Here is a 27040-nt window from a genome sequence, read left to right as displayed (position 1 = left end):
TCCAACTAGTAGAGCACCACGTACTACTTTGGAGATTACAGGATATCTTTTGAAACGTATTTGCCAGAGAACAAACGGCTGTGACATAAATCGCGGGAACGCGGTTAAACAGCTATTTTAGTCTGGGTGACGGGTGGAGAAATGTGTCGAGGTGCAAAATTCAAATCTCCCATTTGCCTATGGTCTGACACACGGAAGTTACAGTCTATGAGTATGGAGCCGTGATTAAAAAACCGTTTTCTTTCTACGAACCAGCGAGGAGCAACAAGTAAATGAGCGAGTAGCGGGCGAGCGAGAGAGAGACAGAGACAGAGAGAGAGAGAGAGAGAGAGAGAGGGAGAGACAGAGAGAGACAGAGAGAGACAGAGAGAGACAGAGAGAGACAGAGAGAGACAGAGAGAGAGAGAGAGAGAGAGAGAGAGAGAGAGAGAGAGAGAGAGAGAGAGAGAGAGAGAGAGAGAGAGAGAAAACGGGCGCCGCAGGATAAAGAGGGAAATTTCCGACCGAAATTCACACACATAGGACATGCGATGCGTATCGACGCACACTTTCCCCTCGACCTCGGCAAAGGGCTTCGGTAGAGAGAGAGAGAGAGGAGAGCACCCATTGAACTCGCCGCAGAGGCAACCCAGCAAGGTATCCTCCGCCACAGCCCAATACGAAGCTGCTCTTTCAGACGCAGGGAGGAAAAAAGGGTAGAGAGGTAGGACAGGGAGGCCGAGAGGGAGGCCAAGTTTTTCGTTTTAATCTCTCGCACGCTCGCATCCTCGTGCACGAGTCGTCGACTCACGGGGCCGATCTCGTTCCTCTTCCTCTCGCGACTCTCCGATTTACGTTCGCTGTATGGCCCTTTCGTGTGGGCAATGGCGTAACCGCGCGCGTAAGAGCCGCATTTTCGGCTCTTAACGGTTGTATATTCGCGGGACAACGAGATATCGAACATCTCTTCGTCGATCTTTTACAGCAAGAGCAACGATGGCTAGAATATTGAGTGAAACGCACGCGCGCGCGCTTTTCCGCCAAAGATCGCGTAATTTCAAACGGGAGAAATCCAGATACGGTCAGTCCGGTCGGGATGAGACGCGGTCGTCACTAGGAATTTTGTCGTCCGAAGACGTTGTAATCGGCTCTCGTGCCAAACCTCTACTCTCGTTAATACGAGAGTCGCGTGTAATCACGCGACTCGGAAAAGCGTTCGTCTTCGAGGAGGAGAGCCGCCACAACTGCAGCGAGAAATTATTCCTTTACGTACCCGTCTTATATCAAAACCGCTCGATTCATCGGTTTACGGCGATTGAATTTATTCCGGGAGTCCGTACCGCTGCTAAATGATGCCCGTTTGTAGTCGTAAGATAAATCCTCTCCCCCTCTCTCTCACGCCCGCAGTTCCATCATCATTCCTCCAGTCTTATCTCCGCGACATGCACGCGCGCATAGCTCCGAGAAATACGCGACGGGTCTCTCTCTCTCTCTCTCTCTCTCTCTCTCTCTCTCTCTCTCTCTCTCTCTCTCTCTCTCTCTCTCTCTCTCTCTCTCTCTCCCTCTCTCTCTCTCTCTCTCTCTCTCTCTCTCTCTCTCTCTCGCGGTCGAGCGATGGTTACGCTACTGCGAGTGCATAAAGGGCCTCGTATAGGTCGCTTCGGGTGTTCAACCGGGCACATATAACGTGCAAAACGACGAGTTAGCGGGACTGACGCGCTTAATTAAGTATGCTAATTGTCGCTAAAACTTGTTCGTACGAACGAGTTTGGAAATCCACAAAACGCTCGCGGTGCGCAAAAGGACTCGCGCAACGCGACTGCGAGTGCGCGTTACGTCGCGCAGCGTGAGAACCCGCGAGTAACGAGACTCTCTGACGGAGTCTTTAACGATAGTGAAACCCTCTCACCTCAGTCGTAACGAACTTCCGATCCGCGGCCTATAATGACGGCCCGGTATGCATCGCGACTGTTGCCGCCGCCGAGTCGGGAAACGCGGAGTTCACGTCTGAGCTGCCGCGACGATAATGGCTCCAACGACCGAGCTATCGAGCGAGTCGCGCAATTTATTCCTTGATTAATTAATCGCCGACGTATCGCATCGTAATTAAATAATCCGCGGCGATTAGCCGCGTGCCACATTTACAAATTGTATGAATCAACGCGGATTCATACGTCAGCTTTAATCGCTGCCGATCAAGGCAGTATATGCATACTTTGCTCTCTCTCTCTCTCTCTCTCTCTCTCTCTCTCTCTCTCTCTCTCTCTCTCTCTCTCTCTCTCTCGCTTGTATTATCGCTTATATTCTCTCGGATTTTGGAGATTGGATGCATGAAAATCGTGCGAGTTTTAATACGCGGGCAAAGGTCCAGGATCGTGTAGAAACGTAATAAACTTTTCACACAACGACGACAACAACGCATGGAACAGAGATAAATAAGGATGATAAAATAGACATAAATTAGGATGATCGTCGGCGGGCCAATTGCGACGATTATATTTTTACTGCCGTCGTGATTGAGGGGAGAGAATGCGTAGCGTGGAGGGACATTTTATTTCCCAATTAACAATAGTTAAAGGGGTTTTACTGGACTCCTAATACCCAGTAATTAATTACGACGTAATCAGCGTCGGATCGCGCATATGGCGCGCCTTCCCTTGCTTACGCGTTCCAACGCCATGATACGAGGCCGTTTTCGTCCACTAATCGCGCACCACACCATCGCCTCGCTTGATTCCCGCTTCACGACGTCGCAAATTTCATTAAGCCATCAGTGACGATAAATCACGCGCAAAGGCGCGTACACGCGGACGAAGCGGCGCGCGGGATGAAGCTCGCGACAAAACGCGCGCTGTTAAAGCCGGATTTATGAGCCCCGACGTGAGAAATGAAAAGAGAGCTTTCAGGATCTTTGTCGCGCGATTTTTACTTCCAAAGTCCGCGTTTTCGCGAGAAATTTTCAAGAGGCACGAATGAGAAGCACCTTTACTGTCCTATTTGAGTGTAATTATTTATATCATCGCTGAGAACTCGTCGCAAAGTGACCCGTCGCTGCTTAATCTCTAAACCTGTCATTTCTTCGCAATTATTCACACAAACACACTTGTTTCTTCCGAGATGCCTGATGAGATTTTAATTCTTCAACGAGATCACCTCTCTTTGTCGTTTGATCGTTCGTCGGTGCAATTTGTGACGAGGCACGAGAAACGAGCAGAGCGATCGAGAGAGAGAGAGAGAGAGAGAGAGAGAGAGAGAGAGAGAGAGAGAGAGAGTTGGACGCAGGCCCACACAGCTCGAAAATTGCAAACTACTTTATCGTCCCCAGTGAACCATTGTCTTGGCGCGAGTCGCTTTCATTGGCTCTTATTCCCCGCGGTAATTGATCAAATCTAAAGAAATCGAGCAATCATCGTCTGCGAGGGCAAGTCTGAAAGCTGAGGCTCCTAGCTCATGTAACTTTTTTATTTCTACTGACATATTTGTGCGTCTTAAAAATACACATTCGTGTACACCATTTTTCAACGTATTCTCTCTCTCTCTCTCTCTCTCTCTCTCTCTCTCTCCTCAAGTTGAGGCACTTGTCTAGAGATTCATAAATCTTTCTATTCTTGGTCGGTAGTAAAATGTGGAAACCTGCTTCACGCAGCCAGCCACTTCAAACATCTTGTATATTAGAATTTTGCTCTTGAATTTTCCGCAGCGCAGACAAAATCGATAAAATCTCTTCTCTCGATTTGTTCAATGAAAATCAAACATGAACGAACAATGCAAATGTGAAATAAATCGAGAAACATTCACCCGTTATCCTACTGCTGATTATGCATATGTTAATTTTAAATGATGTGAAATATTATCCACGTGGGTTGTAAATCCGTTAAACGAATTACAAAACACGCGATATATTCGCTCCTTGTACGCTATCCAATGCTAATCGAGCGTCTGAGAATCGTTTTTTAATAAAAGATGACCTAAAAGTATTTCGGTTCGTTGACTTTTTAATGTAGATATCTAGGTTCTTCTTTTGAGTGATCCTATTCCAATTACTTGCCTCGTTTACGAGTCGAACAATTTGGCTGCGATTGCGGGACAAATGTGCTATATATATATATATATATATATTACCACATTAGCAATCCTTCAAAGAGCAAAAGGCGCATCATCTTCACAAAGAATTTATTTTTAGGCCTCTATAAAAGATAGGCGTTTTAAGAAAATTAAAATTTTGTTACGAAACATCGGAGAAAAGTCGATAAATTTTTGTTCAAACTGTCTTTTTTAGTACATAATCTTTCTGTTTTAGGAAAATGCAAATTTACGACAATTTTCCCTTATACAATATAATTCTTTAACATTATCTATACTTTCTTGTTTCCAATACGTGTTGACAATGGCCTCGGAACGAGCTGTTCGTTTAATCGCATAATGCGTCGTTTATGCGTAGCTTGTTAACTTCAATTATATTAACATCGATATTCATAAGGTCTTAATCGCGGCCTAAATAGAGCAATCATTTGCTCGTTCATTAAAGGAAACGATTTAAGTAGCCAGGATGCGTTTATAACTACTTTCCGTTTAAACGTGCACCATTTTACGGACGGGCGAGCCCGACGATCGACGTGCGCGACGTGAAAATAACAAGATGATCGTGTACGCGGCGCGTCTTCGCGTTTCAGTCGTGATACGGCTGAAACGTTCGTAAAAGAGGCCTTGATAATGAATTCATTACACAGCGCGCGCGCGCGCGCGCGCTCAGGTGCCTCAGTAATTACAAACGATCGTGACCGATCGTAGCGGTCACGATCGCCGGAAAACTGGAAAACGACGGACGCGTGCCAATTAGTGCGAGGGTCCCGTAATCGCTAATTATGTATGCACCATGTTTACTAACGGTCAGAGCGAGACTGTTTTCGCCTTGCGAGGTGGATATTCTGTGAAATTTATCACTCTATTCGTTTCCTCATTCTTAATTAATGGCATATTCCGTAGATTGCCGTAATGCCATGCACGCTCGAGACACACGGTCGGTTACGTTATTCCCGTGTACGTACACGAATATACGTCGTCGCGAACGCAGTACGAAATCGCAGAAGAGTGCGATTGCGCGCACTCAATTGTTCTATATTTATATATAGCCGCTGTACCATATCCGTTAAATGATTTGCAACAGCACATCTATCGATTGGAGATCTGGCCGAATAAATCAAGTGTGCGCTTGTAAGCCGTGTTTAGGACTAGTAGAGGACCGACAATATATGTATTTAACGATGGGCGGAATTGGCTATCTATACTTACCGAAACAACAGTCTGTTCTCGTATACGTTCTCGATAACGAGGGAAATATTTACAACAAGAAGAGGTTTGAAATTCTCAGATCTTCGGTGCTTCAATGCACGACATTACGCGCGACTACAGGGCACGATTTATTCGGCAGGAATTTTTTCGCAACATATTTTCATTATATTTGCATTGTGTTTGTGCATGTTCTCAATAGCAAGCGCAGCTGTGCTGCATGATGCGGCGGGTCGACAAGAGATACAGTTAGCTCTTTGAATGAGATTCTTACTTACGCGTATAGGTGTTGTTTCTGTGTCGTCTTATTCAGGCTTTATTTCGTTCTTTCTCACGCTACGCTCTATGATCCGTTCTCTCCAATCTGTTTTTTCAGACGATTTCAGGCCGACCTCTTACCGTTATTCGAAAATACTCTGAAAATATTTGCACGACCCGCTTGTGTCCGTGACGTTGAAACTGTAATGGGTACAACGTGGTTACACGACGTACGAACGACGAATTATTCCGACTGATTCTCTAAAGCTAAGGACTAAGCAACTTTTTGGTTATTCAACAAATTCATGTTTAATTTAATTTCGTCCCGCTTCATTCTGACGAGATTGATAAAGCCGAAACATCAATCCCAATTGGCACGATTATGGCCGCAAACCTATTGATCAACTGCTAACACACATTATGCGCAGCCGGAGATTTGCGGTTAATTAATCGAAAACATACGCATGTAAATAATGTGTGCTTCAACGTGAACTTGTGCCGTGTTCGCATTAAAGCCACGCCAAATCGGAAGAATCGCCAAAATTATCGCGGTATCTGAATCGCGCGAGAGCCGAACGGATGCAAAAGTCAAGCACAAGGCACACGGCCGTGAAGATTCCTGCAATTACCTACGATGTTGCGTTAATGTATAAATTAATAAAGAAAGGAAAGGCGCTCACACTTGTATATGCACTGCAGTAGATGCTATCTGAATGTTATTTCCTTGTGTCGTGTGTCGGCACCGCTTGATAATATGCGAAACGGCGCGGTAGCGCATAGAAAATGCGTTAAATGTAAATTATTCATTAAACACTGAATATACATCGTAGTCACGATTCCTGTTCATTGTTAATTTTTATTTCGCCTCGCATATTACTTTAGTTTCGCCCAGGAATACCAGGACGGTACTTTCACGAAAGTGTACACGAACTTTCGTGTTAGAGGCTTCGTTTTCTCGGTGTGTACGTGAGATTTCGTCTCGTGAGAAACGATCGTTGATGACGTTCATCGTGTTAGACATCGTGTTGGACGTAATTGATTAAAGTGATTCATTATTAGTCGTATCTATATGTTGAAATAGCTGAATTGTTATTACATGTAAAGAAATAATGATAAAGATGATGTATCGTCGTAAATCCGTGTTGATCGAATGAGATCAACACGGCTGTTTATACTAATTATCAACAGGATAACTTGTTCGACTCGTTCCGCGTCTCGTTTTCTTTATCAATCATCAATAACATTAGTACATGAGAGGACATGAGGGGGCGGGAGATAAAAGATGTTGCGCGTCTCGTTGATGATCGACGATAGCTAGTTTCTTCATTTAAATACGATAATAAAATTACAACTTTCCATAATCGACTGATCTATTCGACGCATAAGGACTCCTCTCTCTCCCTCTCTCTCTCTCTCTCTCTCTCTCTCTCTCTCTCATGATAATATTGTTGCTTTTCTTTTGTGAAATGTGCATATTCTCTCGAATGTGTCAGTCGATCGTTTTTCTTTAGAAAAATTTTCATGCTTGATCGATCTCAGAATCTGGAAATAAAGGAAAAAGAAGAGAAAAACGAAGAAACAGAAGAAAAGTGACTGGTTAATGGTTGTCGTGCTGACGTCGCAACGTTAATTGATCATTAGAAATCGCCGTCGAAAACTGTCGAGCGAAAAGCTCGATTTGTCAATCATCCGGTGATAAACACTCAGATCGTTTCACCGTGGCGACGCGACGCGACGCGACGCGACGACACTTGACTTTTCGCTACGATTTTATAAGACGAGCGTTTTGCTCTAATAAGAAATAATAATACGTTTCTCAGTGAAGCCTGGCTCGCGCGAATCAGATATCATTAACTCGCAGTCGACATACATTAGTCATTAAGCATCGAACGAGTGGACAGCAAGTCTACGACGATTGCACCTTCGGTAGTCACGCGGGTCAGACTTTGGACACCGTTATTCTGGTCGATTCATCCGTCGATGCTTGGCTTACTTTGCTGACCCGAAGACCCAGTGAACGTGTCCTCGCGAATGTCAAGCAAGTATATCGCTCGCGGGAGAACACGTAGTATCGATCTGCGCGATCAGTCGCATCGATCTCGTACGATCAACTGTCAACTGTACGCACAGCACAAACAATGTTGCAGATATCGCGGGAGATTAATCAAGTATATAAACGAAGAGCGCTCCAATGTGTGTGCGAGCTATGTGTGAGAGAGAGATACGTCTATAATATCTTGCATGCGAATACTCATTTGTACGTATGCAACCGAATCGTGAGCAACACGTTCGATGGCTTGCTACCGATTGGCTCGCGAGATGTAAATTAAACCACCGCCCCAACGATCTTCGTGTATAAGTGTGTGTGTTAATCAACTGTCGTGACGCGTTATCGAGATAACTACTCATTACTTGCATTTGCTCCGCCGTGTGCCTCAAGTGGTCCCGCGTGTATCGTCTCGGCACGCTAATATATAATTAATTTAACGATCGAGAACGAGAAATGTATATTATTTACAATTATTGTATTATATATTAAGTATATACCTTGACATGTTGCGAGAGACAACATGTCCGCGCGTGTGTGCACTCGTGTACATTCGTAAATCTTTACACCGTAACCGAACGGTTGCGTTCTCGATAATTTGTTTTCGTTTAACTTTTTCACCCGCGCGACAAATCCGTTGCGACAAATTATGCTTCAGATTCTTTCCTCTTTCTTTACAATTTCTTTCTTTACAAATTAACGCGTCCCAAAGTCTCAACGAACTAAAACAAGAGAGAGGGGGGGAGGGGGAGGCAGAGAGAGAGAGAGAGAGAGAGAGGGGGAGGGGGAGGCAGAGAGAGAGAGAGAGAGAGAGAGAGAGAGAGAGAGAGAGAGAGAGAAGAGCTCCGGAATTCTGCGCGCACGAGGAATCACAGGTACTCACACGAAGAATAACGTACGGTATTTACGCCTGGATGGTATAATAGCATGCATATCACGTTTATTTCATGTCACTCGACTTCGAACGAGACATGCAAAGTGGAAGGCAGCGAGACTGTCGTGGAGCGTGCAAAGCCGTGGAGTCGTCAAATCGCTCCGTAACGTCTCATTTTACATACATTGCGCATTATCTACCTGTTATATTCGAGAAAATCTACGCGTGCGCGTATATCCCTGATGATGTATGAAGACGTAATTTCCGCTGTCGCGAAAGAATAATGTCAAGCGGCGACGGCGGCGGCGGCGGCGGCGGCACTCTCGAAACACGGAATATTTTCTCCCACCGTTTCCCAATGTATTTGCACATTTTTTTCACGGGCGAATGCAAATGAGCACTCTGATGGACATCAACATCAAAGATATCGCTTGCATTCGGAGACTCGGCGTCGGCGTCGGCGTCGGCGTCGACGACTTGGGATATGCATCAACGCGGTAATATTCCGCATGCATTTCGATGCAGGTCTCACAAGGAACTCGCACTTTAAAAGCGCTTCGCAAAAGGTAGCCGGAAGCTCCGACTTTCCATGGACTATCGCGCGATGCTTGCGCTCCGTTCTAGTCGCTCTCGATATAACTTGCGACGAAACGCGCATCACCGATAGCTTCAACGGCCAAAGTGACAAGTGTTTAACTGTTGGCAGTTTCAATTATAGCGCAGGGATTTACGGTTACCTCGCACAACATTGTGCCTCGTGTTCGTTTACGTTGTACGAGCACAGAAGCGCGAGAAACTGTGCGTGGACGACGGATGGGGGAAAGCTGACGGGAAGAGATTATTAAGAGAAGAAACGAATGATTACGATACGAAGCTCGCGCAATAAGCCATTAGAGATCCTCTCTCGAGGTTAGCGCGATAGTTTTCTCGGTTAATAACCGCGCGCACAGTCGTTCTCCTCTGCAATCGGAAGACGATGAAACCCTGACCTAGACTTAAGTAGGTATGGAGGTAAGGTCGAGGTCGCACGCTTTCGTGTGCACTATTATCACGGTGAACCGCTGAGAAGCTGTCGCCACCTAACAACGATTCATCTCCCTCGAATCAAACGGCGAGAGCTTTCACTCGAGCTTGATCGACAAACACCGTCATTCAACCGTCATTCAGCGTATTCGATCAAACGCGAAGCGAGAGCCAACTGCGCCACTCCACATCTCTCTGCGCATCGAGACGAGTCGAGAGATTGTGATCGGCAGAGACAGTAAGCAACGAGTCTCGACGCACTAGGAGGCACTACATAGAAAGAATAACATCGTATCAATGACTTTCCCGTTTTGTTCTCGTTTTTTTCGCGCGCGCCACCAATGAAACGTCATTTTAGTCAACGATTGAAGATCATGAAACCAATGTGTGCCAATGATTGTTAGATGGAGCAGAAACGGCGGAGAGCGCAGAAACACGAAGAGAGATATGAGGGTCGTAAGGTTGCCCATAGGGATCTTCTTTGCGGCAAAACAGTCATTAAACGCGTTAAACGACGACGGTCTATCCTCTTGCGGGAATCAATGGTGCACTCAATCAATCAATAGTATAAAAAAAGTACAAGTATGAAAGCGACAAATAACGACGGTAGCGTAATCAAATCATTATGACTTGTGCACAGAGTGCAGTAACAAAAGTGGTAACAACAAGCTGCGCGCAACCAAAAGTGTTGAGATTACTCATGAAAGAAACAAATGAAAAATGTAGAATCGAATTTTTGCCGTTTTGTTTTTCACATATGGCTCTACGCGGAGCGTTATGCATAAGCATAACTATTGTGTATTACGTTGATATCGGTAGTGTAACAATTGCAATATCTGCGTATAATCTGCGTAGAATTTAGCATAAAGTGCCGCGTGTAATTAAATAAGCCGTTAAATATAAAATAAGAGGTGTGTGAGAAGCCATTAGATTATTACTGTTGTTATTGCTGTCTATTATCACCGAGCCGGTCGCTGGTGTAGATCACGCGCGTACGATATTGGCATTTGCTAAACGCGCAACGTCTACACGTATGTCGCATACGTGTTATCTCAACGCAATCGTGCAATCCTTGTCTCTCTCACTCTCTCTCTCTCTCTCTCTCTCTCTCTCTCTCTCTCTCTCTCTCTCTCTCTCTCTCTCTCTCTCTCTCTCTCAGGTGAAGTGTGTAACTACGTATATAATCCCTATGCAATTCCGGCTTCCATAAGCTCCACCGCCATCGTCGCTGCATGGACGATAGAGCGACAAAGGATTACATCTCTTTCATAGCTGTGCGATTCAGCGATGCGTTTATTGCACCAGCGCGCCACATCGCGCACCCTTCATTTAATCCTTCAAGTGCTGTTGTAATTATTTTGTTTTATTACAGTTCTACGATAATTTCCAAACACTCGCTCGCTCGTGTGACACACGCGGAAGAGGGAGATCAATGGTGTATACACGAATAATTAATATCTCTGAGAATATTTTCTCCGTGTATTAAAATCGCGACTGTCGGATTTACTCTATCCGACGGATCGCGTGAGGAATCTCGCGAGTTGCCGCAAATAACACACAAGTATCCCTCGTGCGCGTATTTCGTCTTCTACCCTTTTTTCCTTGTTTCCTTAAAAGTTCATTTGGATCACCTCGCCTCGCCTCGTCTCGCCTCGCCTCGCCTCGCCTCGCCTCGCCTCGTCGGTCGAGCGATCTCGTTAAGAATTCGTAGCGGAATTCGCAAGAAAGCGCTTGTTGAAATACTTGCTTCCACTTGCGGTAACGTTATACACACACACACACACACACACGCAGCTAGTGTGCCATTGTACTCCCGTTATTCAAATTCGCGTGGAATGTCTGGACTGGCCGACTGGTGTCATTTACCAGTCTATAGCTCGTCCTCGGTCTGCGTCGTCCCGCCGCGGAGAAATGAAAAGATAATTAATTCATCCGAATAAAGACGCTCGCGCGGTCGAGAAGTTCACGATTTGCACCGTGCAGCACGATTCGTTGCCGCACGATTTTTGCCGCTGTCGCTAGTCGGCTAAACTAATTTGCGTTGAATACTTCCGGAGTTCGGAAACTCGAGATTACCTAACCGCCTGCTCGCTTCGCTTCGTGTCGCGCAAGAAGTCGCTGCCGTTTCGCCGCGCGTAACAGCGCACATGAGATATACACGCGCGCGCGCGCGGTTGTGTATGTCTCGCACCTTCGTGCGAAATGGCGATAAATTTACCTCGACCTTACAACATCCGAGATATATGTATATCGTCCCGCGTGTTAAACGCCCTCGAGATTATAACGACGCCTCCGGCGCCGAGGCGCGAAAGTGCGCGCATGGGAGCCGCGCATGCGGTTTCAATTGCGCTATCAGTAGATAGCCCGCGGCTGGATGATCAAAATTGAGCTCGCACTAGCGTGAAAGCAACGCGAAAGTGGGCAACTGGCGCATCTCGCGAGTCCCACACGAGTCGCGTGTTACGTTTCATTGGTGCGCAACGCACGCAGGAAACAAGCTCGTCTCCGCGCACGAGAATATGACAATTTACTTTCCGCCGCGCGCGTCTCAAGATCAGAAGGATACGCGCTCGCATTTCACCTTTGCATCGGCCGCGTGATTATCCTTCCGAGACGACAGATTGCGACGCGGCCGCGGCGTTACGACTTTTGAGCCTGCACTCGAGAGCCGGGCGTAGAGAGGGCAGAATTGGAAATCGGACCCCGAGAACTGTGCCCCGAGACGGTTCTAGACTCGATTCGGAGCGGATTCAAGCGTCAAGACGGTGGCGACGAAAGACCTGATTTGCGCCTGATGCCGAATCCGAGGAAACGTCTCGACGTTATGTTATATATCCTCGATCGGAAATCGGTCGATAATCCGGGCAATGACGCGCAACATCGCGTCTGAATTCGCATCTGATTGCGTCTCTGAGTGGAAGTTTCGCTGCGCGAAGCGCAAACACACGACGTGCGCGCGGCGTGCGCTTTGCAGTGATTCGCAGTGCAATAAATCAACGCTCTCGGACGACGTCGGTCGTCAATAGCGAAGCGCTCGATTTACTCGATTTACCACTCGGTTAAAATGATCAACTGTTAACACGCGTCGCGCACAGCGACCGATACGATTGGGCATGCTCGCAAACGCGTCGCGTCGCGATGAATTATCGTCATTGCGGCCGCGGCGCGCGTACCACGAGGTGGGTAGTCGCGGCTACGGAAAAAGGTGCGAACGTGCGTGCCGCAGTTTCCACACCGACGAGAAAAAGGCGGTCGGCCGGGTTGCGAATATGGACAGAAGAGGAAGTAGTACGACGCGCGACTTTATGTGCTTCTTCTTCTTCTTCTTCTTCTTCTTCTTCTTCTTCTTCTTCTCCTTCTTCTTCTTCTCCTCCTTCTTCTTCTTCTCCTCCTTCTCCTCCTTCTTCTCCTTCTTCTCCTTCTTCTCCTTCTTTTCCTTCTTCTCCTTCTTCTTCTTCTTCTTCTTCTTCTACTTCTTCTTCTTTTCCTTCTTTTTCCTCGTGCGCTCCTTCTTCCTCTCGTCAACGTCGTTGTCGTCCTTGTCGTCGCAGCGGCTGATCGAAGGTTTCTCCGATCTAACGGATCGACAACGGAACGGCCGCGGCGTATCGTTCTCGTATATATATATATATATATATATATATACGCACACACGTGTACGCATGCCACGTACTCGCGCGCTCGGAGGCAGTTTTTCGCCCCAGTACTCCACTTACAAGTTCGCCACTTAAATCGCGATCGACGACGGCACACATACTGATCCGCGCGAACGCGTGTACGATCACGCGCGCAAAAGACCCCATCGCGTAGTAGGGTTCTCGGAGAGCTGGGGTTAAAAGCATGCAAGTGGGACGAGAGGCTCTCGAAAGGGGGTCGTGCGCGCGCTCGCGCGCTCTTGGTCGTCTTTGCTCTCGCTTCTTTTCTTCTCTTTTTCTTTCTTTTTCATTGCTTAATAACAGGGCGAGTAACGTTTCAGAGCCGGATCACAGCCTTTCGCGTCATTGTTATTGCGGTGTCGTGTGTGTATAAGCGATCTGAAAAGATCAAACTTTTTAGCGGCGAGTCGTGCTAAAATAGCGCGGAACCGCGCTATTTCAAACATCGATATTGCGTATCTCGGAGCTTGGCTCGAATCGCAGGTCATTTACCGGAGAAAAATGACGGGGACGTGCGACGTGAGCGACTGTGACTCCTTTACTTACTGCGCGCCTACGGGAGCTCGTTGGAAATAAATTACGAAGAGACTTCGACTTAGCATTCTCAAGTTCCTGGCCGAGGGGATCAAGCGGTAACGAATTCCGCGCGATGCTCCGACATCTGTTTCCCTGGAATCCAGGATCTCTCTCTTTGAATACACCGGTCAGGTCGCGTCGGTTCGTCGGGACGAGGCGTGAATGTCGGAGGCGTTAATTGGCGGAGCCAATGCGGATTTAGCGCGTCCACCACATTAGTTCGCGTTTTATTACATTTCATCGTGGAATTGAGCCCGCGGCGCTGATGACGAGTTGAGTTGATTGATTACGACAGACGCACAACTGTCTGTTATCTTTCCTCTGCTTTTCATCCAGTATACTGTGTCTAGCTGATTGTTTGATTAAAATACCAATTTTGTCACAAAGCTGTTTGTTTTGTTATAAAGAGGTGCACCTTGAAAAAAGGCGCAGGACCAACGATATATGCGACGCGCGTGCAACACACGCGCATTCGAACGTACGTTCGATCAAAACGAAGCGAAATGAAGATGCGTGATGCGTGCCACGCGCTCGCGAACACGCTTGTCGAAACGTTACGTTTGTCGAGCCGCCGCGCAACGCGACAAAATTCACTTTTCGATTAGCGTGTGCAAATCATTTCGGCGGGCACGATCCGCGCACGATCGTCGTGCAAAATTAATCGCGCCTCGCGTCCAATCATTTTCTTCCACGCGAACGCCATTGTTGGCGTTTGGATCTTAGGCAGCCGCCTAAGGCCCTTCCTCGTTTCCGGCACGCGATCACCCTTTCTCGTTGTGCGTACGTACGGACGTAGATAATCGTGAGAAATGGATCGAGCGAGCGCCTTTATCCCCGCACGCGAGTCCACTCGGCCGTATCCCGCGATTTAATTAGTTTTTTGTCACACGTTTTGAAACACGATACCGGCTCGTCTACAGTTATAACAGATCACACGACCGGCGAACCGGTACCGACCGGTACATACCGATCGGTATGTGTCCGCGCGAATGCTTCATCCCCCCCCGCCCGCCCCCGCCTCCTTTGAGAGAACACCATCGCGATCAGGTGGCCGCGGCATTCTCTCAGCTCGTTTTAAATTGCACTGTCATCTCGTGATACGACATTGTATTCATCGGTCGTTTAATTATTAAGCTGTAATACCGAGCGATATAATACCTCTCCCCCTCCCCTCCTTCTTTCCTTTCCTCTTAAACATTAATGCAAATCATACATTTTAAGCGCAAAAATAAATTTCACCGGTATCTGTACTGACACTGACACTGACACTGACACGATGCGTGCGATTTATCGCACGGGCGATTTGTTGCCGGGCGTCTTTGCGCCGACAGTCTATGCGGTGACAGTCTATACGCCAAAGTGAATTATCGTGGAAATCGTTTTCATCTCTTTCTTCTCGACTCAATAGGTGAATTTCAATAGGTTTTTTCATATAGACGACGATAGATTTAAACTTATCTCTTATTCATTACACAACTAATGGTCACACACGGAGAGAAAAGTGTCATTCAGTTGCATCAGCGCGCTAATGAACGAACCGAACCGATTCGTTTTGGTTTCGAAAGAAGTAGAATCTCTCTGTTTCTTGTGAACCAAATTCGCTTTTAACCCCGCAGAAATTGTGTTTTCTCCGACCAAAACGCGTTTGGTTCGTTCCTCGCTGAATTCGAGCAGTTTTCCTTTCCTTCCGTGCCATATGACTACGGAGAATCTCTAACGAAAAATTAAAATTTTACGCGGATACGCCATTCTGTGAATGTTACTTTTATTCGGACCGTCGCGCCGCGGTAACGGCCGCGTTCCAGCTTCCAGAAAGTCCAAGTTCTCGGTGCTTTCCACTTGAAAGTAGGGTAAAACAATTTCGTAATTACATCATTCCCCGTGCAGCGTACACGCGTGCAGAGAAGCGCGAGCACTGCAATGCCTCGTTAATGCAACACTGTACGGACGTGTTACGGGACAATGCTATGAGGAAGACGAGATCGTTTCGCGGCGATAAAGAGCGCAGCGCAGCGCGCCAGGACGATCGGCCCCGCCGACCCCCAATGCTGCTGCTGCTGCTGCTGCTGCTGCTGCTGCTGCTGCCGCTGCCGGCGCCGTCACTGAGAGAGCACGGAACTGATCGTACGACCGAGCACGAACTCCTGTGATTTTGACGCTATCGACTGCGCGAATGGTCGGTTACGGTACGACTTTGCGTCTTTGGAACTGACGTTATATCGGCAGTAGCGTCTCGCGAGCGCACATAATTACGCGAGGACACATTGATCAAGATCGCTCGAGCCGGAGGCTGGAAGTTACTTTGCGCGATCCTAAATACCCGTGGAATCAGTCATAGACGTAGACACGGATCGGAGATTTAGAATCGCGAATCGGGTTGTCTATTATTCACCGGACCGAATGGATCGGTGAATGATATATGGGTGAATGAATAGTATGTGAGCCGAAGGAAATAAATTGTAATAACAATTGGAACGCACGATGGAAGAGCGGTGCAAGCTCGTCATTTGAATGAAAGATGATTCATTATCGCGTTATATGTACTTTAATATGGCACCCTATCGACAGAAAATTTTGCAAGAGCTAATGAAGACATAATCTGTAAAAATAGTGCGTCAAGGTCCCGCAAGTTTATTTCGTATAAAAAAAGAAGAAAAGAAAAAAGAAAAAATACTGTCGGCGTGCATTCGATCGATCCGAATGTATTCGCGGGCGCCTTGAGTGGACATTAACTTTAAGATTGACCGTTCGGACGGTGACATTAGCCATCAATGTAAACAGCATGTAAACAACGAACGAATATACGTATTTTAATGTTTCGTATAGTAGTGGACGACGTGCGAGCTGAGCCGGACGACTGTCCGAACGATAATTTATACACCGAGCGTGCGCATATTTTCCTCCTGACGTATAAAGTAAGCGCGCGCACGAGGAGCGCGATCTCTCTTCCACTTGGCCGAGGGAGACTCTTTTCCGCGTCCCGCATAGTGACCGGAATGAATCGTCGAGTTCCAATCTCGCACGCCCGTGCAATAAGCGACGTGAGCAGAAACGCGGAACGAGGAGGGACAAGGATAATTTCGACTGCGATTCGGTGCCGTGCGCTCGGTGCCGTTGTCAACCGACGTTGTGGCCGACGATTATCTTATCATTATCACGTCGACCGTTTAATCATTGCATAAGGCTCCAATAAATCAATCCAGGAACGGACTCGATTTCTCCGCGAACAGATCTTAACTTGTCGAAATAGCTCGCGCACGGGATAACGGATAACGGGATGCGTGCGGCACGCCCGGTAATTGTGTCGTTAAAAATGGTAAAATCTATTTAGTCGAACGGTCGCCGTGAGGCACACACGCGGTCAACGCTTCCTTCAATTTGTCACGCTTCTTAACGAGCGTTCGTTGCCGAAGGATTCGAGCGGATTCGAGAGGAGGCCGCGATTACTACATAACTCCGCGGACTAGCGAGCATGTCGTGCGTGCGTGCGTGCGAGTCCGATTCATGCGCGTAGCCGGTGCATAGTAAACGCGTGCCGCATACTGCGCGAACTTGTAGCCGCGTAATATGCGCGATCGCTCCGCCATCAATTACGACCGGCGCGCGAGCTTGTTCGTCTTGCCTGGTTTCACTTCTATTTCTGGTTTTCGCGCGCGACACAGCACCGAGATGCATCCATCAAGCGTGCGAGCGCGTGTGCGATACGATACGACACCAATTTCCCCCGAGTATTTGCCAGAAGGAGGAACCGACCGAGGAGCTGAATAATAATCGCGTTGCGAATGAAAAGATCCATCGATGGATGAAGCGAATAGATATAAAGCTGAGAGAGGAAGAGACGACAGGGAGAGAAAGTAAGCCGGTGTCGTCGGTGAAATGAATTTCACAAGGCGCGCAAAGAGTTTCGTATCCGCCGTCGAGAATGGTCACTATGTCCGGTCAGCTGATTCTCCTCCTTCTTCTACCGTCGACTCGCCGATATCGATCACGAAGGAAGTAAGAACAAAGGATGACACACTCGACATTAATCGTTTTACTTACGAGCCGCGCGGCACATTCGCGCGCGACTATACGAAATCGTTTCGGTTCGTTAAACCGATCTTTATTTCAGCCGTTATCGATCTCGACTGGTACGTGCGCGCGCGAGCGCGCGCGAGCTACTCCACCAACCACGTTCGTCCCTTCCTCGGGCTCTCGTTTCGAGGACAAAAATGCCAAGAGCAGCATCCACCCGACCGGTGCATCCTTGCCGCGGTTCACCGACCCGCATATGCTTTCCTCTCTCGTCTCTCTCTCTCTCTCTCTCTCTCTCTCTCTCTCTCTCTCTCTCTCTCTCTCTCGTTTCTTCTCTCCTTCTCATTCTCCTCCTCCCACCGCCGTCACCGTCGTCTTCTCTTCTTCCTCCCTTCCCTATCCGAGCACATTCATTGTGCATCCTACCGCGCGTGCATGCACGCGCGCGACCCGTAGTTTCTACGGTCATATAATTCGATCTGCATTGTTCGCCAATTGCCGATCGCCGCTTATCCAGACGTTAGCTGCTTATTGGTATAATTGATTCATTTAATCGTGATGGCAGAGCAACTACGAACAACTACTTGCTCGGTTGTCTGCACGAACAGACCGCGATCGAATCTCTCTCTCTCTCGTGCGCGCGCGCGTCACGAAAAGATCATGCAGCCAATGTAACGAGTAACTATTTGTTCAATAGCATCACACCGGAGCCGATGGGGCTGTCGAGGCGACGAATATCTCACGTTTTTTTTCCAATCTGAAGAGAGTCTGATTGCTTTCGATAATAGCTGATGAGTTAAATCATCACCGGACGGTCTCGTTTGTAACAAAGACGTTCCCGTTTGCAAGTGACCCCGAACAAGTCGTTGACGCTTTGCGAAATGTATGTGCACTTTCGACAACGATTATCGCAAAGCGAAAGATAAATACTGACAAATTCGCACGAGTTCTCGGCGACTGAAGCAATTACCGTCTCTCACGCAGAGGCTAATTACAGAGTGTCGATGGGGAACGCAAGGTTGTCTCGTAGTTCATTAAGCGCACGAAATATCTCGCGAATGGAAACTTTGCCAAGCCACGAAGAGCTCTTTCTTCTTCTGACTTTTTTCAATTATTATTCCGTCGAGCGTTATCGTGGTGGTGGTGCCGGTAATATGGCGGAAATGATGAAGGGAGGTAGGTGCGGCGCATCGAGCGGCGAAATTAAAAACTCAAATGATCGATAGGCAGAGCGGGTTACAGGGCAACGCGGTACGATCGATTCTCTGGCGAGCGCACGGACGAAACAGCGACTGTGTAAGCGCTGTGTTACACTTTCGGTCTTTTCGCAGAGAAGCAGAGAGAGAGAGAGAGAGAGAGAGAGAGAGAGAGAGAGAGAGAGAGAGAGAGAGAACTTTGAAGCCCATCAGCGACGACGCTTACGCGCCCGGTGAATTCAATTTAGATATCGCACCTTCGTGCATTGATGTACGACGGGCCGCAAGTCATTAAGCGGCGTCGGTCGATCGATAAATCGTAATCACCGTAATTACAGCTACTCGTAAACCCGTTTTACTCGCTCATCCGCGTAGCGTATTCGCACGTGCACGCACACGCGCGACCGTGTCCTGATTTCCGAACGAAACGCGAAGAACCTCGATCGTTGCGATCGATCGAGCGTGCGCGACGCGTGTGCTTTATCGAACGAGAATGACGAGTCGCAGGAGGAAACGTAGCTTCGAATCCACGATATCTGATATGCGCTTCTCTTCTCGCGCGTCGTGTCCCCCACCCTCCGACTTGCTGGTTACCAATTTGCAGTATAATTTGCAGGGTCGATAAATAACGCATTAACTCGCAACGCGCTGGCCGCGGTCGCCGATCCGGAGACCCGCGTAATAAAGCGCGCGCGCCTCGATGCATTTCCTCGATACTCGAAAACGGATGGCGACCGCGCCCTCGGACACCAGGCATATCCTTAACTGTACAATCCGATTTTATAATTTGTTATATATTATGCGATCCGGTATGGAACGAGCGCCGTAAATCCCGTGTGCTGTTGACCCGACGAGCGCTGGACCGAGACCGGCGCGCGGAACAGCACGGTAGATATCTGCCCGACGGTCAACCGGAAGTAATTAAGGTTTCGACAGAGAATTCTGCGGATAAACGCTATACGCGCGCGGTTGGGCCAAAAAGAGCGACCATGAGAGACTTCAGGAAATTATGTTACATGCTCTCTTCTCCTTGCCTCTCTCTCTCTCTCTCTCTCTCTCTCTCCCCCCTCTCCCTCCCCCCCCCGTTTCTCTCGCCGTGGTCTTAAATACTGCCTGAACACGGCCTACGCATTATTTCTGCCCATGTAGAATGCCCCGTTAACGATTTAATATAGCGCTTCGCATAGCATCCTCCGCCTACTATAATACGCGAGAGGCGACGTACACCAAAGTAAAGGCGCAACAGCCTTTACTTCTCGTAAAAGCGTCACCGTGCTCGCGTGGATATACCAGCCCACGATATACATTTTCACACAATTGAGATAAAAATAATTGAGATAAAAATGTGCCCGAGCACTCACGTACACGTAATGGACCAATGCGTACGCGTACAAACATATCCGACATAGAACATAGGTACGCGTACGTTGAAAGTTTGAATGTTGGAACTTAACAGAGCCAAAACGCCAAGTACATCCAGAGTTAGACGCGGCAATCCCGCGGCCATTCTGGTATCGATACTTTTATCTCGCTTTGTCCCTACGACAATCTAACGAAAAGTAAAGAAAGCACACAGCTTCGATCACGCTCGGTGCGTGTCATATCGTAAAAATTCACTCGCGATAGGGATACATCCGTCCAAGTTGCTTAACAACCGTATAATGCGTATACGTCGAACAGAGAGATACATACGAGCCGTACATACGATGCATTCCGTATATATAACGTCCTTACGTCGCGATTACTCCAGCGTTCGCGCGATCTTATCCCGATTGTATCGTGCATTAAACGCGATTTCCGCGATACGCGGACGCGATCGCGTAGCGCACATGCGCGTCTTCGTCCCGCGCGTTCATTATTTAATGGACTTCCTATGGACTTCAATGGACTGCAATATCCTGGACATTCGAGCGATCGTTTTGTCGGAAGATCCCGCAGTGAGAGATAACTCGGTTATTCCGTATTATGGTTAAACCATGCGTACGACTCACTTCCTTTCTGTCTCTCTCCCTCTTCCGCCGCCCCCCCTCCCCCTCCCCCTCCCGACCCTTCTTCCTTCCCTCGCCGCTTGGGCAGTTATTTAATTTTTTGTTGTTGACTTTGCTTCTTCCATGCGCACGACTCGTGCGTCGATATGCTTGAGCATTATTATTACAATTATATCATTACAATAATAGACAATAGCGCGGCTCTTTATACGCCAGGCCAGGTATGTGTTACGTTGATGGCGCATAATAAAACCAAGTGAAACCTAACAGTAAATGTTATCATGCTCTCTCTCTCTCTCTCTCTCTCTGTTCTTTTCTTTCTTCTTTTTTAGCAGAATGCCGGGGATGCACCGTAGATGCTCAAATTTTGCTTTCCCAACAACACTCGAGCGGGCACATGCTCGGCACAACAAGCATCTATTAAGAAAGTCCTGCAGAAATGTATATAGTTTAGCGAAAGAACCACCGTAAAAGTCCACCGTTTCTTTTCACAATTGTTCATAACGATGCGGCGTTGTTGATGACGTAACGATGCAATGCGACACTCATCCTCAGAGATCGTCGGATCGTCGTCGCGTTTCAACAATTATTATTGTACTCTCTCACAAACATGTCGCTCATTCACTGTCGACATATATTCATTGTATCGTTAATTTCGTCGTTACTGTATCTTTTTCTCTTTTGTTGATACAGATTACGTATGGGCAGCGTGTCCCAGGATATGTCCACCGAGCGGCGAGCCCGTTTGCGGCAGCGACGGTGTCATTTACGCGTCGCAATGCGAAATGCGGAAGAAGATGTGCGGAAAGGGTAAGGGGCGCTTTTAATTATAACTAGCTATCGTACACACTCACACACAGCCGTGCGTGCCGTGCAGAATACGCTCTGATTACGCGAAATTACGGATTTCCTTCTCCTTTTCCTTTTTTCTGTTTTCTTTCGAGACTGGCTGATCTAGAATGTATATCACGCTGTATACAAGCCCGTATGATTTCGCCATACCGCTTCGCGGTATATTAACCGACCGTAAGAATAGCGCAGTGGTCGCGTTAATAGCGGTTTGTCGAGAGATACAAGCGGCGCAGCGGGCGCGCTTCAATTACAATCGCGGAAACGACGAAAGCGACCTTTATTCGTCGGGCTTACGCGATATTACCGCGCTGTGCGCGGACGATCACGATGAAGAGATTCCGCTGTCATATTCCGCCGCCGCCGCCGCCCCTCCCCCCTCTCTCCTCTTTCTCTGTCTCTCTCCCTCCCTCGCTGCCTGTCTATCTAGCTAGTCGCTGGATGGAAGTCTAAGCGGTAACGAGGATTCGCTCATTTGTAAAACGGACGGCCGCGATCAATTATTCGCGCTGCGAAACGAATCGCGCGCGCGCGCCTCGGTTTCCTAGAGCGTCGAAACGGACGGGACTTGGGTGTTGTAGAGCGCGCGGGGTGATTTGTTCGCCGTTGGACAACGAGGTCGTACACCTCGAGAGAGAGAGAGAGAGAGAGAGAGAGAGAGAGAGAGAGAGAGAGAGAGAGAGAGAGAGAGAGAGAGAGAGATCTCGTTTCGCTCGATGACTCGCGCGAAATCTACCCGCGTATCTCTCATCATTTCGTCCGTATGCGTTCGTTTAGGCGTTACCGTGGCCACGGAGAAGACGGCTTGCCTGAGGTCATCCGGTAGCAAGTGCGAGCATCGCTGTCCAGGCGATCAAGATCCGGTATGCGGCACCGATGGGCGTACCTACCTGAACAAGTGCATGCTCAGGGTGGAGATCTGCCGGGTCGGGATCGAGCTGTCCCATCTCGGGCCGTGCAACAATATTTCGGCCCACAGGGAGAATTGCCCGGTTTCGTGCGATTTCGCGCCGCTCGACGGACCGGTTTGCGGAAGCGATGGAAACGTCTACAAGTCTACGTGTCAGATGAAGCTGCTCACTTGCGGGTACGAAGGAACAAACGAACAAACGACATCGACGACTGCCGCCGAGAAACAGCTACGCGACGCAACAGCCAGACTTTTGCCAGACTCTCTTGTCTTGCGAGCAGCCACGCTCGAATCGCTCGTTCAGTCCGCGGACAACGGGAAATTCGATTTATTAATTTATTTATTTGCCAACCCTTCCTCTTATATGAAAATGAAGAAATATATCTTTCCGAGTCTGCGCGAATAGTGAGAGAGTTTCGCACACAGAGTTGCTGCTGAGTCGCTGCTCTCTCTCTATCTCTCTATCTCTCTATCTATCTCTCTATCTCTCTATCTCTCTATCTCTCTATCTCTCTATCTCTCTATCTCTCTATCTCTCTATCTCTCTATCTCTCTATCTCTCTATCTCTCTCTCTCTCTCTCTCTCTCTCTCCTCGTAAAATGTATAACTCTTCTGCGCACTGTGGCGCATGGTGGCCACAGTGCGCAGGTGGCAGGAGAGGGGCTGATTCGCTGATTCCGAACATAAAACTAGTCACTTCGCCGCAAAACCACTTTTGACTTTTTTCTTTGACTTTCCCGTTTGCAGCCAAGGCGTCGTGCGTACGAATAAGAAGCATTGCCAGACCACAAGACATTGTCGCGAATCATGTTGGCGTGGTGCCAAGCCTGCTTGCGGTAGCGACGGCATTTTGTACTCCAACACCTGCAAAATGCGAGCGAAGAACTGTGGGTAAGTCCGCAGTCCGCGCGCAGGCTGGGACAGAACCTACGACTAGGAATCGTCGTGGTCGTGGTGTTCTGCTTAGCCCACAGCGAGCGGGATCCACTTGGCGAAAATCTCTCTCGAGATCCCCCCCCCGTTCCCCCATCTTTTTCTCTTTTTTCCTCTCGCCGCCCTATTCGTGCACTTAATCATTCATGAATCGCTGCCCCGTGCTCTTCGTTATAAACCCTACGCGCAACTTCAAGAACACTCGAGAGCTCTGCCTCTCGAGTTTGCCTCTCGATCAAGCTAATCCCTCGTCGCTTCTTTTCGCGAGGGGATTTATGCACGAATATCGTGCGCGCGCGCGATTTGCTATGAAATTGAAATTGAATAAACGCGCGGCCCAACCGCGCGTCTCCCGCAGATATCTCTGATTCATCGTCCGTATCCTACACTGCTTTTACCCGCCTGTCCCTCCCTCCCTCCCTCTGTTGTATTCTTTTTCCTAGCCTATCTCTGATCACATGATTTATGGTTTATACCATGGGAACCTGGTACCTCGAATCTCTAATCGACCTATTCGTCCAACCATGCTGCTTTTCAGCAAACATGTCTTCGAGGTACCGATGTCGTTCTGCGTGTCGCGAGAACGGACATCCGGAGGCCAATCGAACACGTGTCCCTTGGACTGCGAAAGCGAGCCGGAAGTGTCGGTATGCGGATCGGATGGAAGTATATACAGGAATGAATGCGAGATGCAAATGCTAAACTGCGGGTACGTATATTTATCGTTTAGTCAGTTGTCGTGCGCTACAGCGCTCGCGCAACACGGACACCCGTTCCACCAAGTCTCGACATTATATATACGAGACAAATAAACGCGGAACTCGCTCTCTCACTGGGAAACTCACTGGGAAAGCTACGCGCGCGCGCACGTTAATAACCGATTGTCGGTTGTTGTTGTTGTTGTTGTAAATCTTTAAGCAAGCTAAAGCCAAAGTTAATCGACAGGCATGCGAGAAGAAAGGTAACGGCGGTGGACTTTGAGAAGTGTCGATCCCGGCTAACAAAATGCACGAAGCAACAACAGAGATGCGGAAGCGAAGTGGATCCGGTTTGTGGTAGCGACGCGAATACATATCCGAACCAGTGCCACTTGAACGTGGCAGTTTGCTTGTAAGTTACGTTTATTTATACAGTTAACATGACTAACTCTAATGTAACTCTCGGATATCACGCGGAATGGGATAGCACGCGGGCTATGTTGACGCATCCTCGAAGAGACGCAGACACTCCCTCCCCGCAGGTCGTGACTGCGATTCTTCGGCCACGTCACTCAATCGATCGAACAATCGATATCGATCGACAAAATTGCCTAATCCTTCTCGACTCTGATTCTATTTCAGAAAGGGCATCCAATTGGCTCACGTCGGCGAGTGCACGACCTTGAAGGAGATCGAACAGTGCCCCGAAGACTGCGCCCAAGTACCCGAGGAACCAGTTTGTGGCAGCGACGGCAACGTTTATCGGTGATTAAGAGAGTTATTTGGATTCCGGAACGTCCGGTGCCGAAGGTTTTAAGGGCGCGTGAATCTCGAACGATCGTTCGTTAGAGAGAAAGCTGCCTAACAGGAGGCCGCGCGAGTCGTTTCTGAAACCCGCTATTCCCCGTTACTCTCCAATCCAAACGTTACTCGTATCCGCTGACTCTCGATTCGAGCGAGACAAAGCGTAATTTATCGATTTAAATTTCATCAAGGAGTTTTCATCAAAATATAGGTAAAGGTATGTTTCCGTTCGAGACGACGACTTGATGCGCTTGACCGCGACATGTTCATCTCACGTACGATTTTATTCTCTTCTGCTATCTCTACAGTCGCAATATTGAAAAAGAAAAAGAGAGAGAGAGAGAGAGAGAGAGAGAGAGAGAGAGGAAAAGAAAAGAGACGTGCGGGTGAGGTCTAAAATATAAAGTAACAAAGAGAAATAAAAGTTAAAGAAAAAGAAAAGAAATCGGGACCGGAGACGTTGGAACTCAAGTTGTATACAGCGCGGCGTAACGAGGGTGATTCAACGTTCAAGGACTAAATAGCGGGCGGACTGTTCCCGCTCCTCCGTCTTTGCGGGCTCCGTGTTAGCGGATGCGTACTTATATATATGTGTGTGCACTCGTATGCATTTTAGATCCCTCTGCCATCTGCGGCGTGAGACTTGCGGCCAGAGGGTGGTTCAAGTTCCGGCACAACATTGTCGCACCACCGCGCTTTGCAACCAAATCTGCACCGGAGAGCGTCAGTTTGTTTGCGGCTCCGACAACAAGCTCTATCGCAACGAATGCGAGATGAAGAGGGACAATTGCGGGTAAGCCCGCCTGACCGCGAAGCATTGTGTTTGCACGTTTCATTGAAGCGTGGCGCGGTTACGCGGTTGCTTTTGTTTCATACGCAATCAATCGGCACTTTTATTAAATCAAACCTCTTCTCCGCCCCTCATGATTTTCGCGAAACTCTCGTGGGACTCGATCTAATCTTGGCGGGGCTTTTTCAGATAAATAAATATAAATAAACTTTTTCATTTCATGAAGCGAGCACGAAAAGTGTATGAGATGAGTGTAGTATTATCTTGAGAAAAGTGCACTCAAAATTTTCGTTTCATTGCATGCTTGCAAAATACGCCAAGCCAGTTAATCTCGTCTCTCGTTGATCACTCGGAATGAAGTTACATTATGCTTACATTTGCTGTGCAAATACTCGGTGAGAGATTGAACGGTGAACGGTGTAAGCTAACTTTCGAACCGCCGCAGTCGCATTGAATCTTTTACAATCGACGGAAGTAACTGGATCACCTTGGAGCTATGAGCTATCAATTCTTACTTTAATCGTTGTGCACTCTCCATGGTATGCATACGAGTGCCTTTTCTTCCTCTCGTATAACATGAACAGCTACTACTGCGCTCTGCGCGGGATATCGGATAGAATTTAAGTGTCTCGTTGTAAGGAAGTAGCAAGGTCAATTATTAGCGTTCGAATTGACTTATTCTGAAGCATCTAGAGAACGGTGCATTTCGCTGTTGAGCGTATAATTCCACTGACCGCGATTGTGCCTCTTTTGGATTATAATACTTTCCGGGACTTTCATTACGTCCGATCGCGCATTGATACACGAAGTCGCACAAAGAGAGGATAGCCTAACTGAAGAAACTGGTCCTCGAGAAACGGTTAATCCGAGTTAGTGTCACGCGCGTGTTTGATGAAAGTCTGCGCGATTCAGCACAAGCTGGAGAACTGTTCCGTTGCATCTCTTCTTTACGGAAATAATAAACCGCTTCTATCGCGCGACCGTTGTGGATGTTTGCGAGCCGCTATTCAAACACACGAGAGGAAAGTATCCTACTTTGGAGAACGAGTATAATTGAACACAATCGCACAATCTCGAAAGTAGAAATTGGCGATGCCTTTCCGAGCGCGCGACCTATTTCCTCCCCAAGAAATTATTTTTTATTTTCGACCGCTT

At 48.0% G+C, this 27040-nt stretch overlaps 1 protein-coding gene across 1 annotated transcript in view; it reads left to right on the top strand.

The window, feature by feature from the left end:
- LOC105186393 (serine protease inhibitor dipetalogastin) overlaps positions 1 to 27040 on the top strand; it is a 29722-nt gene that overhangs the window by 1240 nt on the left and 1442 nt on the right. The window contains exons 2-8 of the mRNA XM_011146555.2: positions 21594 to 21710; positions 22527 to 22836; positions 23408 to 23551; positions 24132 to 24302; positions 24539 to 24703; positions 24934 to 25056; positions 25712 to 25888. Of these exons, the coding sequence (XP_011144857.1) occupies positions 21594 to 21710; positions 22527 to 22836; positions 23408 to 23551; positions 24132 to 24302; positions 24539 to 24703; positions 24934 to 25056; positions 25712 to 25888 (1207 nt within the window). The remainder of the gene's footprint in view (positions 1 to 21593; positions 21711 to 22526; positions 22837 to 23407; positions 23552 to 24131; positions 24303 to 24538; positions 24704 to 24933; positions 25057 to 25711; positions 25889 to 27040) is intronic.

The sequence above is a fragment of the Harpegnathos saltator genome, unplaced genomic scaffold, assembly GCF_003227715.2.
Source record: "Harpegnathos saltator strain DR-91 unplaced genomic scaffold, Hsal_v8.6 scaffold515, whole genome shotgun sequence".
Lineage (NCBI taxonomy): Eukaryota > Metazoa > Arthropoda > Insecta > Hymenoptera > Formicidae > Harpegnathos > Harpegnathos saltator.
Note: the sequence above shows the minus strand (reverse complement) of the source record. Positions and strands in the feature narration are given on the sequence as shown.